We start from the raw sequence: 15,333 nt of genomic DNA, 5'->3' as shown, positions 1-15,333 counted from the left end.
CAGATATTCTCAAACTGCACAACTAGACTTAAAATTACTTTAAAATATGAAACAATATAATTATATATAATTTGATCTCTCGTGATTTAGTGCTTTATTTCAAAGAGCTTGTTTTGTATTTGTAATTCATTAAGTTTGATATAGATTTGCTTGTTTAAGACTATTTATAAGTCCATATACATTATTGTTTCAGGATTGTGGAGTGCTGATATCTCATGTGCAGATTTAAACTGGCCTGCTCGACTCTCAAACACTAGATTCAGTTTTCAAAAATGTGCTCAAACTAATTTATATTTTATGTGCTTGATTGTTAAGGGATTTTGATGGGCAAGGAGGCGAGAACCGGCTTGACAATATAAATAATATTTTAATGATAAACTTAAACAAAAGACAAAACACACACTTGACGGACATGTCCGTAAACGATCTCTCTCTCCTGCACCACTGTCCGCAATCAGCCTTTATCCCTCTCGGAGGCTCAATTAGCCCAATAAGGGACCGGGTGTATATAACCACGACCCCGCCCTGTCAAAATCATTAATATAATAACATGCATAGATGAGGGTTTTGATTGTATATTTATATTAACTACAGGCACATTGATTTTACTCATTGTGGCACGTGTGTGTTGCTTTAGTGAAATAAAAGATTAAAGAGAACATTTATTTGCTTCTTATTTGATCAAATGTTGGAACTGAAATGTTTTCAGTATTCCACTATTCAGATAATTAATCAAACTGTTGTCGAGTCATTCAGTTGCATCCTCTCTCTCTCTTCCTGTCCTTCAACATTCATCAAATGTGTCTCGTTCTCTCTTTCCTCCACCTGTAAGAAAACACAGATTCACAGAAGATCAAAGAAATGAACAGGATTTGTGATTCAGAAGGGCAGAAAACAGCTCAAACTTACACAACACACATTTACTGTTGAAGTGAATAAAGTCTTTTTGAAATGTTTCATTTTACTGAGAAAGTAACAGTTGCACTTTATTTTACAGTATGTGTACTTCAGTGTACTTACACAAGAAAGTACTGAGTAATATGAGGGAACTACATGTACTCAATATGGGTTACGGTTAGGTTAGGGTTAGTATCTAGTCATTACTGGAGTTGTTGTAATTATGTAGTAAGTAAATGTAGAACAGAACTATCAAATCTAAACATGTTGAAATACATTTACAGATATAAAAAACACTTTCATTAATAATAATTTACATTCCTGAGATCACAAATGAGCATTTAAACATGTGAACATTTTATGGTTGATATTTATATCCTGCATGTGATTAAATCTGATCACAAGCTCATTTACATGTGAAAATAATGAGTGGTGAGTTTGTGGAGAGTTTCCCAGAACTCAAGATATTTTGTAATTGTTTCTTTCTTCAGCAGAACAAATATGAAGAAAAATAGAAAAATATCTCAGCAGGTCCTTAAAATGCAAGTGGATGGAGATTTTTCTTTTGAAGCCCCAAAAATCACAGACAGTCATCATAAACATCATCCATACGACTGATATTTCAGATATTTTTCTGCTGAAGAAAGAAAGTCAAACACATCTGAGATATCATGAGGAGTAAATAATGAGAATATTTTATTTTTGGGTGAACTATTAAAATCAGTAGACCTGAAACATCACAAGTGTACACAAGCTGTTAGACTGATGACCTACACTGTATTCATTAGCAGAAGATTTGTTTCATCTGATTATTAAACTTTATAGACGTAATTATTTACTGATCATGGAAGTCTTTTGAAGGAATAGTTTCACCCAAAACTATAAACCAAATGAAACATAAATGTCTTAAATGTAGGAAGGATGTTTTCTTAATAAATCTTCATTTTAAAACTGTATCATCATCTTCTGTAATGCACCAATACAAAATGTTTGATCATCGACTCTAATGAAGGTTTTGTAGATCACAAACTATTCACAAAGACTCATTAATCATGAATATGAATTACTGCATTACATTGACAATGATTTTTACTTCATGTTTTATACTTTAAGTATAATTCAGTAAAGAAATTCACTGCATTAAATCCTCTTGTTATCAAGTTTTTTTGTCTTGTTTTCCATTTAAAATGGTCTAAAAATCCTTAAAACAAGAAACATTTTGAGACGCAACAGATAAGATATTTAAACTTTAAGAGGATGTATCTTAAATATAAGTTCATGACTTCACCTCTCTCACCTTTCTGTTCACTTCAATCCATCATTAACTCACAAAAAACTCTCTATTATTAATAAAGCTGCGTATTGCCAATTTTCTTCATGATAAAAAACACACAGTGACACATATATTATGATTCAATAATTCATGAGCAATCACGTTATAGTCTAGCTGCATTAAGCGTGTGTGTTTGAGAGACGAGCGTCCCGTGACAGAGTGTGCATCAGCCGGTGCAGTTTCAATCTCTCCCTCTTAGATCGGGACATTCACACGACTCATAGAAGAGGCACCGACCACACAGAGAAATGCCAGAGTCGAGTTTGTAGTTATTTACATGATCCGCTTCTGTATTATTTGAACTTTATTAAAGCTATAATGCATTAAATATAACTGCATTAAAGATGTAACGCCGGGTGTTCTCTTTAAAGAGCTCCAGCTCCACTTATTCCACAACGACAGTTCTTCTAAATTTACTTATTTTGTATTTTTGCATTATAATTCCCTCATACTTTGTGATGTACATCATCTGAAGCTGTTTGGAAAGTTTAGAGTTCATCTGGACTGTGATCTGTGTAATTCTTCCTCAGTCAGGAACAGCAGTGCTTCTGTTATGAATGCAGGATGAGGCAGACAAGGAGTTTGGATCTACGTGCGGGTTTTAATAGAACAGGAGTGAAAATAAACAGACATGAACAAATGAAACAACCACGATGGGCAAACTGAGACTAAAACATGAAAACAACGAAAGAACTTGGACTGGAATAACACGGCACGATAAACAGGTTAAGACAGGCAGCAGAGCAAACATCGGAACATCAAGACTGTGAGAACATCGACATACAACAACATTCAACGATCGAAAAGGTAATGGAGGAACAGGCAGGGTTTAAATACACAGACACATGAGGATACAAACAAGAGTCAGGTGTGTACAATGACAGAATGGAACATGGTGACGGTGACACGGAAAACACGGAACAGACAACCAGGGATCGTGACATAACCCTCCCTCAAAGGATCGGATTCCAGACGATCCTAAATAAAACAAAACATACAAAAAAAACAAAACAGAATCGTCCAAGGAATGAGGGGGGGACTGGCAGACCACGGAGAGCACACGGGGACACCAGACAATCCAAGGGGGCACAGAGGGCAGACAGGCAAACCAAGGGGGCACAGAGGGCAGACGGGCAGTCCAAGGGGGCACAAGGGGCAGACAGACAGTCCAAGGGGGCACAGAGTGTAGGGCAAGCAGTCCCTGGGGGTGTGTGAAGGGAACCGGGTCAGGTGGCCTGGGGGGCGTCCACAGGGTAGGGATAGGCTTAGGAGGCCAGGGAGGTATCGACCGGGCAGGGACAGGTTTAGGTGGTCTGGGAGGCGTCGACCGGGCAGGGACAGGTTTAGGTGGTCTGGGAGATGGCCGTAGAGCAGGGGCCGGTTCAGGGGGCCTGGGAGGAGGCCATCGGACAGGGACAGGTCCAGGAGGCGGCCTCAGGACAGGGACAGGTCCCGGAGGTGGAGCTGAGAGGGGCTCTGGAGACAAAGCTGAGGGAGGCTCTGGAGGCTCAGGAGGCGGAGCTGAGGGAGGCTCTGGAAGCTCATGATGCGGAGGTGAGAGGGCCTCTGGAGACGAAGCTGAGGGAGGCTCTGGAGGCGAAGCCAAGGAAGGCTTAGGAGGCAGAGCCGAGGAAGGCTCAGGAGGTGGAGCCGAGGAAGGTGGCACCGTAGGAGGCTCTAGAGGCGAAGCCCTGGAAGGCTCTGGAGGCAGAGCCGAGGGAGCTGGTGCCGTAGGATTCTTTAGAGGCGGAGGCCTGGAAGTCTTTGGAGGCGGAGCCCTAGAAGGCTCTGGAGGCGGAGCGGAAGGAGGCTCTGGAGGTGGAGCCAAAGGAGGCTCGGGAGGTGGAGCCGTAGGACGCTCGGGAGGCGGAGCCCTGGAAGGCTCGAGAAGCTTGAGAGGCGGAGCCCTGGAAGGCTCGAGAGGTGGAGCCCTGGAAGGCTCGAGAGGCTTGAGAGGCAGAGCCCTGGGAGGCTTGGAAAGCTCGAGAGGCGGAGCCCTGGAAGGCCCGAGAGGCTTGAGAGGCGGAGCCCTGGAAGGCTCGAGAAGCTTGAGAGGCGGAGCCCTGGAAGGCTCGAGAGGCTTGAGAGGCAGGACTCTGGGAGGCTCGGGAGGAGGAGCCCTGGAAGGCTCGAGAGGCGGAGACCTGGAAGACTCGAGTGACTTGAGGGATGGAGCCCTGGGAGGCTCGAGAGACTTGAGAGGCAGAGCCCTGGAAGGCTCGGGAGGAGGAGCCCTGGAAGACTCGAGAGGCTTGGGGGGCGGAGCACTGGAAGGCTCGAGAGGCTTGAGAGGCAGGACTCTGGGAGGCTCGGGAGGAGGAGCCCTGGAAGGCTCGAGAGGCGGAGACCTGGAAGACTCGAGTGACTTGAGGGATGGAGCCCTGGGAGGCTCGAGAGACTTGAGAGGCAGAGCCCTGGGAGGCTCGGGACTCGGAGCCATAGGAGGCTCGGGAGGCGGAGCCCTGGGAGGCTTGAGAGGCGGAGCCCTAGGAGGATCAAGAGGCGGAGCCCTGGGAGGCTCGAGAGACTTGAGAGGCGGAGCCCTGGGAGGCTCGAGAGACGGAGCCCTGGGAGGCTCGAGAGACTTGAGAGGCGGAGCCCTGGGAGGCTCGAGAGACTTGAGAGGCGGAGCCCTGGAAGACTCGGGAGGCGGAGCCCTGGAAGACTCGGGAGACTTGAGAGGCGGAGCCCTGGGAGGCTCGAGAGGAGGAGCCCTGGAAGGCTGGAGAGACTTGAGAGGCGGAGCCCTGGAAGGCTCGGGAGGAGGAGCCCTGGAAGGCTCGAGAGACTTGAGAGGCGGAGCCCTGGAAGGCTCGGGAGGAGGAGCCCTGGAAGGCTCGAGAGGCGCTGGATCTTGGACGGTCGAGGCTACAGGCGCTGGCTCTGGGACGGTCGAGGCTACAGGCGCTGGCTCTGGGACGTCTGAGGCTACAGGCGCTGGCTCAGGGACATCTGAGGCTACAGGCACTGGCTCAGGGACGGTCGAGGCTACAGGCGCTGGCTCAGGGATGTCTGAGGCTGCAGGCGCTGGGTCAGGGACGGTTGAGGCTACAGGCTCTGGCTCTGAGACGGTCGAGGCTACAGGCGCTGGCTCAGGGACGGTCGAGGCTAAAGTCGCTGGCTCACTGACGGTAGGGGCTGCAGGCGCTGGCTTGCTGACGGTAGGGGCTGCAGGCGCTGGCTCGCTGACGGTGGCGGGCGTTGACTGGGGAGCGGAAGCCTTTCTTCTCCTCCTCCTCCGGGCGGACGAAGCTGGCAGCACTGGCTCTTTGACCAAGGCAGGCATGATGGGACGAACCACGGGCGAATGTAGGGTTACCACTGTGGGAGGAGAGGCAGGGTTCTCCTCGACAATGCCCACAGTGAACGGCGAGGCGCAGGCCAGCAGTGTCTCCTCAATGTACGCACGGAGCGTCCAGCCGCGCGTCGCCGGTGGCAACCGCTCCTTGAGCGCACTGTTTAGGTTGGCCCGGAAGAAGCCCACCAGGGAGGAGTCTGGGAAGTCCGTGATACTCGCCAGCTCGAGAAAATCATGGATGTGGTCTTCCACAGGACGGTCCCCCTGAATGAGGCCGAGCTTCTGGCAGTTGGCTCGTAGAACCGCTAGATCCATTGGGGTTTGATCGTTCTGTTATGAATGCAGGATGAGGCAGACAAGGAGTTTGGATCTACGTGCGGGTTTTAATAGAACAGGAGTGAAAATAAACAGACATGAACAAATGAAACAACCACGATGGGCAAACTGAGACTAAAACATGAAAACAACGAAAGAACACGGACTGGAATAACACGACACGATAAACAGGTTAAGACAGGCAGCAGAGCAAACATCGGAACATCAAGACTGTGGGAACATCGACATACAACAACATTCAACGATCGAAAAGGTAATGGAGGAACAGGCAGGGTTTAAATACACAGACACATGAGGATACAAACAAGAGTCAGGTGTGTACAATGACAGAGTGGAACATGGTGACGGTGACACGGAAAACACGGAACAGACAACCAGGGATCGTGACAGCTGCTCTCACACGTCATCATTAGAGTTTGATGGGATCTCAGGTTACGTTACACAAGATCAAACGACTATTCAAAAAAGATAATGTTTTATTGTCGACATTGTAGATTACATCGACTAATCGTTTCAGCCCTAAAAGCTGAATTTCAGGGTTTGTAAATCATTTATTTTTCTGTTGGATGAAATCAGCAGTCTGTTATTTCCTAGTGCAACACGCTCACCGACAGCGATTAAAATAATCTCTGAGACGCTTCAGATGAAATCAAACTGATCTAAATCTGTTGTAAATTCAGAGACAAAAAGATGTAATGCACATACTGAAGTATCTTACCTGAACATTGTGCTGCATCTCCATATCTGTTGAATAAAAACTCAATTAAACACATTTTCTTTCAGTTAGTTTTGAGTATGAAAATAAAAGTGTTCACATATTTAATGAGACTTTTTACCCATTTAATCTCATATTTTCCTCTTTTATATCAGCTGTATGTAATACTTTCCATTTTGTCTTAGTCTTGAGATCTTACAGCGATAGTAAATCAGCAGCAGCTACACCAACATACACGACAACCAGAGCAACATATATTCCTGCTACAGCACCAGAAGACGGACCTGAATCTGGAGCTGATACTGTAATGATGAAGAGAGACAGTCATTAGTGTCACTGAATGTGATCATCATCAGCTCTTTAGAACAACTGAAGATCTGATTATCTGCATTAAATGATGAAATCGTCCTCACCGCTGACATTAACACTGAAGCTCTTTACGCTGACGCTGCTGCTGATACTGCTGCTGATCTCTAGTTGATAAAGTCCAGAGTCTGTAGTTCTGGTGTTTGTGATAGTGAGATCTCCAGTCTGATGGTCAATCTTCAGTCTGTCTCTGAATCTCTCAGCACCTTCATCACACGTCACATCTGTACAGCTCTTACTGGGATCTTCCTTCATTTCAGCTATCACGAGTGTCATTGAAATACCACGTCATCACAACATCTCCCTGTTTTACAGTATCATCAGTGTGTAGAGTGACAGAATCTCCTTCAATCACCGACTTTATCTTCATTTCAGCAGCAGACACTCCTGAAACACACATGAACAGTTTCTTCTTTTGGGTGAATAAACCTCCACCATAGTAGAGGACAGAACTGAGGAAATAACAACAATTGTGCTCCTAAATTAATATAAAATAATATAAGGCAAGTTAACTATATGCATTTATCACATTAACATTGGTTTATGTACCATTATATCAATAAATACAAATTTGAAGCCAATATTAAATGACTCACCAGGTTTGACGGTAACAGTGAATATCTTTTCATCATTGATGTTGTTGATGATGGTCTTTAGTAGATAAACTCCAGAGTCTGTAATACTGGTGTTCATGATAGTGAGAGATCCAGTCTGATTGTTCATCTTCAGTCTGTCTCTGAATGTCTCATTATAACCACCTGGACACTTCACATCTGTACAGAACACACTGAGATCTCCATTGATTTGAGCTACACGGATGCCATTAAAATACCATTTAATATAATCAGATTTGTCATTTCGTAATCCAGTAACAGCAGCGCGTAAAGTCAGAGAATCTCCCTCCATCACTGACACAGACGTCTTCATTTCATCATCACCAAACACACCTGGAGACACAAATGAACAGTCACTCTTCAAGATGCACAACAGGAAAACACTGTGAAAATGATTATTTTACAGGTCATATTGTCAAGATGACACAAACACAACAAGAACATTCACTCATGACACAAACTAACATCTTTCTCAAGTATGTCTTGAACAAATCCATACACACAACACAATCCACATCACATTCACACTGTATATCCCTCCTCATGCACACAACACAATCCACATCACATTCACACTGTATATCCCTCCTCACGCACACAACACAATCCACATCACATTCACACTGTATATCCCTCCTCATGCACACAACACAATCCACATCACATTCACACTGTATATCCCTCCTCATGCACACAACACAATCCACATCACATTCACACTGTATATCCCTCCTCATGCACGCAACACAATCCACATCACATTCACACTGTATATCCCTCCTCATGCACACAACACAATCCACATCACATTCACACTGTATATCCCTCCTCATGCACACAACACAATCCACATCACATTCACACTGTATATCCCTCCTCACGCACACAACACAATCCACATCACATTCACACTGTATATCCCTCCTCATGCACACAACACAATCCTCATCACATTCACACTGTATATCCCTCCTCACGCACACAACACAATCCACATCACATTCACACTGTATATCCCTCCTCACGCACACAACACAATCCACATCACATTCACACTGTATATCCCTCCTCACGCACACAACACAATCCACATCACATTCACACTGTATATCCCTCCTCATGAACACAACACAATCCACATCACATTCATACTGTATATCCCCTCCTCACACGCACAACACAATCCACATCACATTCACACTGTATATCCCTCCTCATGCACACAACACAATCCACACACATCCCCGTGATGACATCTGACCAGCTTAAATACGAGACAATCACGTCATTTTCATCTTTAAATACAGGAAAATCATTTTACGGGACGGGCGGTGTTCTGACAATCTGACCTACCTCTCAGAATGTGCGACCCACACGCACAAGACTTTTTCTAGCTTGGAAATTGCATATCTGAAGACACGGCCATAATTTTGGGCTACCTTGCTTTCAGTCGGCCTTTATCCCTCTCAGAAGCTTGATTAGCCTGATAAGGGATGGGGTGTGTATAATCACGACCCGGCCCCGCCCTTCGCTCTGCCACAATGTACTACCCCAGTTTTTATATAATTACCACCCTTTTGTTTACATTACAACCTTAAATCTCTGTTACATTCATATGGGCCAACACGGAACCCACAAACAAACACATTTGGGATCATTATATGAAGCTGTGTCACTTTGTGAACATTTCATAATTAATAGGAAGAATGTGTAACCGAGCCTAGATACTTAGAAATAACAAAATAACAAATGACTGCGGCCAGAGTTTTAATCTGTGCTTCTTTCTTTATTAGCTTACACACCAGTAGTGAAACAAACCGGACAGAAGCACACAACAGAACAACCAACCCCTGTCCGCATGATAATGTACTGCACACACACATATACACCATAGAGTGTACAGGCACTCAATGCTACAACAATTAACTAAATCCAAAATGAAGTCTGTTACAAATGTATCAATGTCTTACCATCATCGAGCACAAAACACACAAAGAGCAAATAAAAGATGATCTTCATTTTCATCCGATGTTCTGGAGAAAAATGTAAATTGTCATCTGCGGCTTCGAGCTGTTTAGAAAATAATGTCTTCTATGTAAGAAATGCAACAAGACGAATACATACAACAATAACTTTCACACTTGAAACAACAATTTAGGTTAATAATAAATAAATAAAACTGACATTAGGCTCCAACCTCGGTTGATATACGTGTTACTGAAGTGCTGAAAGTGAAAGTAACGCCCCGTTCAGGTTGTGTCTACTGCTGTTGCTCTAACATTATTGATCGACTGAAAACTGATCTCAGATGAGCAAATGATTGCCAGTGAAACAAATATATAATTCAGATTTAACAGTGAATCATTTGTTTTGCCTCTATAATGAACATTCTGCAGGGGAGAGAGCTTTTATATAAACTACAGCTGTGCTTAATGCATTATATCATGAACAAGACGAACAATATATTAATGTATGAATTAAACTCTAATAATGTCGACAATTTCTGGTATTTTATCCAATTTAATCAGAAATCAGTTTACTTGCTGCTATAAACGAGCATTCTGGGTGGGGAAGTGTTATAAACTGTATGGATACTCAATGCATTATATCAATCAGGGGCGTGTCTAGGGGGAGGCTGGGGGAGGCAGGGCCTCCCCTAGGATAAGGTCTGCCTCCCCTGAGAATTTGAGAAATAATCTGTCCATCTGTTGTTTTGAGTGTAGCCCCGAATTAATTTTGAATAGTTGACTGACAAATATGAAACCGGACAATAGTCTATGTAAACCCCCAAAATCATAAGTTGCCTTATTTCATTGTGTTTTGGCTTTGCACATACTGCATACAGCCTAAAAATAGACATAGGCATAATCTAGCCTATAGAATAAGTTATTTTGCTGTCGGTAGCCTATGGGCGACTCCGTTTCTTCCTCTCTATTGAATATGCAGCAGGTAGGGGAGGAGCTAACATCAACTAACGTTACTTAGTGGCGAGTTAACAGCAGTTAGCAGGAAAGACAGCAAAAATTAAGCAAATGAGGCTTTGGGGATTTTTCCGAAAGAAGTCAGTGGGTAAGAATTCACATTTGTTTTTGTCCTTAAAGTCTGAAGATCATCATCTAGCTGGCTTTCACCCACAGTAGGCTAAACCTCAAGAGTTGTAGCCTCTAACCTCCTTGTTTAGATTGACACAGCTTGGTAGCTACGAGTTAACGCAGTCGCCTCTCAAGCTGGAGACCGCGGTTCGAGCCCCGTTCGGAGCATGCATTTCTTGTTTATCAGCATAGTCGGAGTTTGACATTCGAGCCGGGGGGGCAAAAAAAAAAAAATCATTGTAGCAGCTGGGACCTGCATGGCCTATCAATTGGGGAACTCAGCACTAGCACATATGGGCTAAATAAACACATTTATTTTTAACCCAAGAAAAAACAGTAGGCCTACAATACAATCATATTTGTAAACCAGTAGAACTTCGCATAAACAGCCACTTGACTTCGCATCGCATCTTCATTCGGAACTTCGGACACAATTGGGATCAATGAAATGTGGACCACTTTTGCACTGTTAAAATATTAATGAAACATTTAAAACATTTTGAGACACGGGAAAAATGAACAGTCACACAATAGCCTACTCTCCACTTTTGAAACATATTGAACAGCATATTGAAAGCAGTGTGTTGAGTTTCTCCAGCTTAAGCAGTTATTTGGCAGAGAAATAAAACTTACAGACCTAGACATTGTCCAGACTAGTGCAACAGTAATTTTCATTTTTTGCGTCCTGCATATGCGTCGATAATGGTCTCAGGTGAGAGCTTGGCCGTAATGTCGCTTTCAATGTGAAGGATCGCAAGAGAAGAAAACCTGGCTGCTCCCATCGTCAACCGCAGCCAGTTCCTTATCCTCCTCATCGCAGAGAAGCTTCTCTCAGAGGTAGATTATCCAATCGGCAGAGTGAGCGATAACTGTAAAAGTTTATATAGATTTGGGTAGGTTGTTTTTTTTACAGCTTTTTTAAGATGCTCAATTGAAATTGGTGCGTTAGCAGAGGCTTTGACGAGCTTCATCTCGGCTGCAACAAGAAGGGGGTTAACTTTTAGTGCCAGAGGAGTGTATTTTTGTAATAGTGGATCAATTCCATTTTCGTCGCATGTCAAAACTGCGGCACACGCTCCATGGACTCTCCGGAGAACCTCCTTTCCAGCTCATTGATGAGAGTGTCCAGCACGGGGAAATATAGTTTCTGCTGATAGCCAGGACTCTCTGCTGTTTCTTCGTGGGTTGTTTCCCTTTGCCCTAAAGTACTGGTAATCAAGAAACCATCAAGGGATGTGGGCGGATTTGAAACATGTTTCATTTTGGGTGCGGCGGGGCCTGTGGAGACGTGAATCTGACGATCAGTGTTTTCTTCGGGCATGGCAATGTTGTTGTCCAGGCAAAACTGTTTGACTGACTTCCACACATCGCTCCAGGAGTCTGCCTGCCTTTTAGACACGAAGTGTGCTTTCAGGCTGTCAGTAAGGGCTGCAGCTTCGGACAGTGTGCAGTTGGATGACTGTAGTGCCTTGTGCATAACGTGGATCACACGCAGTAGCTCCTCAAACACAACAAGGCTTGTAATGAATGACATTTGCGACATGAAGTCATGGATACCACTGGCTTGCGCTGTCCATTTCTCTCCCTCTTCACTAATTTCTCTCAATCGCAGAGTAGTGACTTTTCACTGATTTCACACATCTCCACTTGCATGCCCATCTCGTGTCACTGGGCTGAACTACTTCAGTTACTTTCACGTTCAAGGATTTTTGGATTTCAATAAATCTCTGGTGGTTTGACGGTTCCGAAAACAGTGAATACACATTGTCAATAATGCTCAGGAATGATTTCACACATCGGTTCACGGAACAGCGCTCCACAAGCACTAAATTTAATTTGTGCGCTAAGCAGTGTATGTAGGCTGCGTATGGGTGAGTCGCTTTGATGCGCTGCTGCACACCAGACACATGACCTGACATGACAGACGCACCGTCATAACTCTGTGCCACAATTGGGATGTTTTTAACACCACACATATCAAGCCCTTTGTAGATGGCCTCCACAATCCCAGCCGCGTTGCGAGATGCAGAACAGTCCATGAAACACAAAAAACGCTCCTTGATTTCCAATTCCTCGGCATATCGTATGCACACTGACAGCTGCTCAGTTTTGGAGGACCTAGCCTCGTCCGCAATTATGGTGAAAAATCCAGTTTCCTGCACCTTTTCAGCAATGTTGTTGTTTTGAAAATCTGGGCTTGTGGCATTAAAATAATTGGATTGCATGTTTTCAAAATCAGCATCATATTTCGATAAAAAACGGCAAACCTCGAGGAAATTGCCACACGATTCTGACTCTTCTTCCTCCTTGTGTCCACGAAAGGGCAATCCAAGTTTAGACAGTAGCCTCACAACATCAACTACTTTGCATAGATAACTTCTGTTCTTTTCTACTGTAGTTTTATGGCTTTCAGAAAGTTTAGCTGCAATAGATCCATTTGAGGATGAGCTGGCTGCTTGGAAGTTATTCTTCTGCCTGGCTTTTCCCATGTTTCTCTAGTTTACTGCTCAGTTTTTTTCCAGTCACTCATGCCCTTTCTAAATGTGTCCTCAATGCAGCTTTCAGTCTGGAAATGGCGACAAGCAAAACAGTAGACTGAATCATTTCTAACGGAATACTCAAGCCACGGGTAATTCTTGTAGAAGTAAGTGGAAAACGATCGTTTTGTACTTCCAAAACATTTTGAGGGGAATTGGGGCAGAGCAGGTTGCTTGGGACAGCTGTGTTTTTCTCCAAGATCATCTTTGTTAGTGTTACCTGCAGCTAGCGCATCTGTGGGCGTGGAGTGAACGTCAGGACTGCTAGCGGTTGCTGCTGCTGATCCAGAGCTGCTCGGTGTTCCCTCCAATTTCACAGCAGTGTCTGTTTGCATATCGTCATCGGTTACTGTTGTTTGTGTTGTATCCTTAGATGACTGACTATTTGTGTCATTGGAGCTCGACGTTTTAAAAATCTCCTTATGTCCATATTTTGTTGTAACGAGTCCGACCAGATAACTGCGCTATTACATGCTAGCTGAGAATCGCTGGATTTACGTTAGCCTATCACATCACCCTGAATTGTTTTTTTTTTACTAAAGCAGTATATAAAATCAGATGTATTACTTACCACCATTTAGTTGTTTTGTGTTATTTAAAATATTTATAATATCTTTTTTTAAACAATGCAATATTTTTTTTTGTTGAAAAAATGCAATTACCCGTTTCAACCACGTATTTGAAAAAGGTTCTAGATGGACATCTGAAATCCATGTTCATGCTGATGGTATCTCAAGATGACAAGATGTGCTACCCCTGTTTTTACATAATTACCACCCTTTTGTTTACCTAAATCTCATTCATTCATATGGAAACTCGGAACCGACACATAAACACATTCGGGATCATTCTATGAAGCTGTGTCAGTTTGTGAATGTTTCATCATTAATAGGAAGAATGATCAATGTCTTACCATCATCGAGCACAAAACACACAAAGAGCAAATAAAAGAGGATCTTCATTTTCATCCGATGTTCTGGAGAAAAATGTAAATTGTCATCTGCGGCTTCGAGCTGTTTAGAAAATAATGTCTTCTATGTTAGAAATGCAACAAGACCGAATACATACAACAGTAACTTTCCCACTGAAGGGTGAGGGTCAAAAATCCCTTGTCTCTTCAGATATATCAATATATATATATATATATATATATATATATATAAATATCCTTTCATATCAATATATATCGATATTCTGTTGCTTAAACATCTTTAATAAAGTGATGAATTAACTATATGCATGATCACATAATCAATTTTTATTTCCTTATGCATAACTGAAATATACTCTGAATCATATGTGTGTTAAGAGTTAATTTTTGCTTTCCTGCACATTTCTCAGAAGCCTTTCTCTCTCTGTCCTGCCCACAGGCTGAAGGTCGTTTTGGGAATAAGCTGGAGATGAGAGGGGGGCAGGGGGAATGTTACATATATGTTCCAGATGGATTCTGTGTTTTGCTTGTTACCTGTCCTGACTAATTATATGATTTAAAATCCTATGTAATAGCACTTGAATAAGTAGAAGTGTAAATTTTATCTTATTATTTCTTTCCTCTCCTTTGCCTGAGGGGTGAATATTTCCTATCTCACTGTTTTGGTTAAAATGACCTGATAAATGTGTGCTCTGGTTCCGTTGTGCGCAGAGAAACACTGTCGTTCGTCAGTGTTTCGTGTGTGCGTATTGACCTTCTACCCAGGTTTTGAACCCAGGGAGACACATCAGGCAGACTGGAAGACGCCCGAGACCATCTGCGAGGTCACTTCAGATGTAAATCTCGATCCAGGACGACAATTGCGCTGATTAATGTTGATGTGCTATAGCTATCTATATGTTGTGACTTTATGCTCTGTTAGCCAATCAGGAGTTAAATAATAGAATATACGTCCTTGCAAATGGTATAATTGATGTAAAATTTTGTGTAAGATATGAGTTTAGCTTTCGATCTCCTCGTGAGACTTTGCCGCTGGCTCTAAACAATTTCACTGCAGACTATACTTCAGTAAATTTGGATTCTTTAATTATACTTCTCGACTCCTGGTTTTCTTTCTCCATATCTGATCCGGGTCATAACTGTTATACCCCTAACAGTTTGGTGGAGGATTTAGCGGGCAATCACTCCGTGGTGACATTTCTGGCAAATCAGCA

The 15,333-nt window shown here is 43.3% G+C and overlaps 1 protein-coding gene across 1 annotated transcript in view; it reads right to left on the bottom strand.

The window, feature by feature from the left end:
• The window catches only part of LOC127639402 (uncharacterized), a 122,189-nt gene extending 112,564 nt beyond the window's left edge, over positions 1-9,625 (bottom strand). Inside the window, exons 1-2 of the mRNA XM_052121391.1 lie at positions 9,530-9,625; positions 7,542-7,892 (exon numbers count right to left, since the gene is read on the bottom strand). Coding sequence (XP_051977351.1) covers positions 7,542-7,892; positions 9,530-9,584 — 406 coding nt within the window. The 5' untranslated portion in view covers positions 9,585-9,625. The remainder of the gene's footprint in view (positions 1-7,541; positions 7,893-9,529) is intronic.
• Between the last annotated feature and the right edge of the window lie 5,708 nt (positions 9,626-15,333).

The sequence above is a fragment of the Xyrauchen texanus genome, chromosome 48 (assembly GCF_025860055.1).
Source record: "Xyrauchen texanus isolate HMW12.3.18 chromosome 48, RBS_HiC_50CHRs, whole genome shotgun sequence".
NCBI classification, from domain to species: Eukaryota; Metazoa; Chordata; class Actinopteri; order Cypriniformes; family Catostomidae; genus Xyrauchen; species Xyrauchen texanus.
This window is presented reverse-complemented; position numbering and strand designations above follow the sequence as displayed.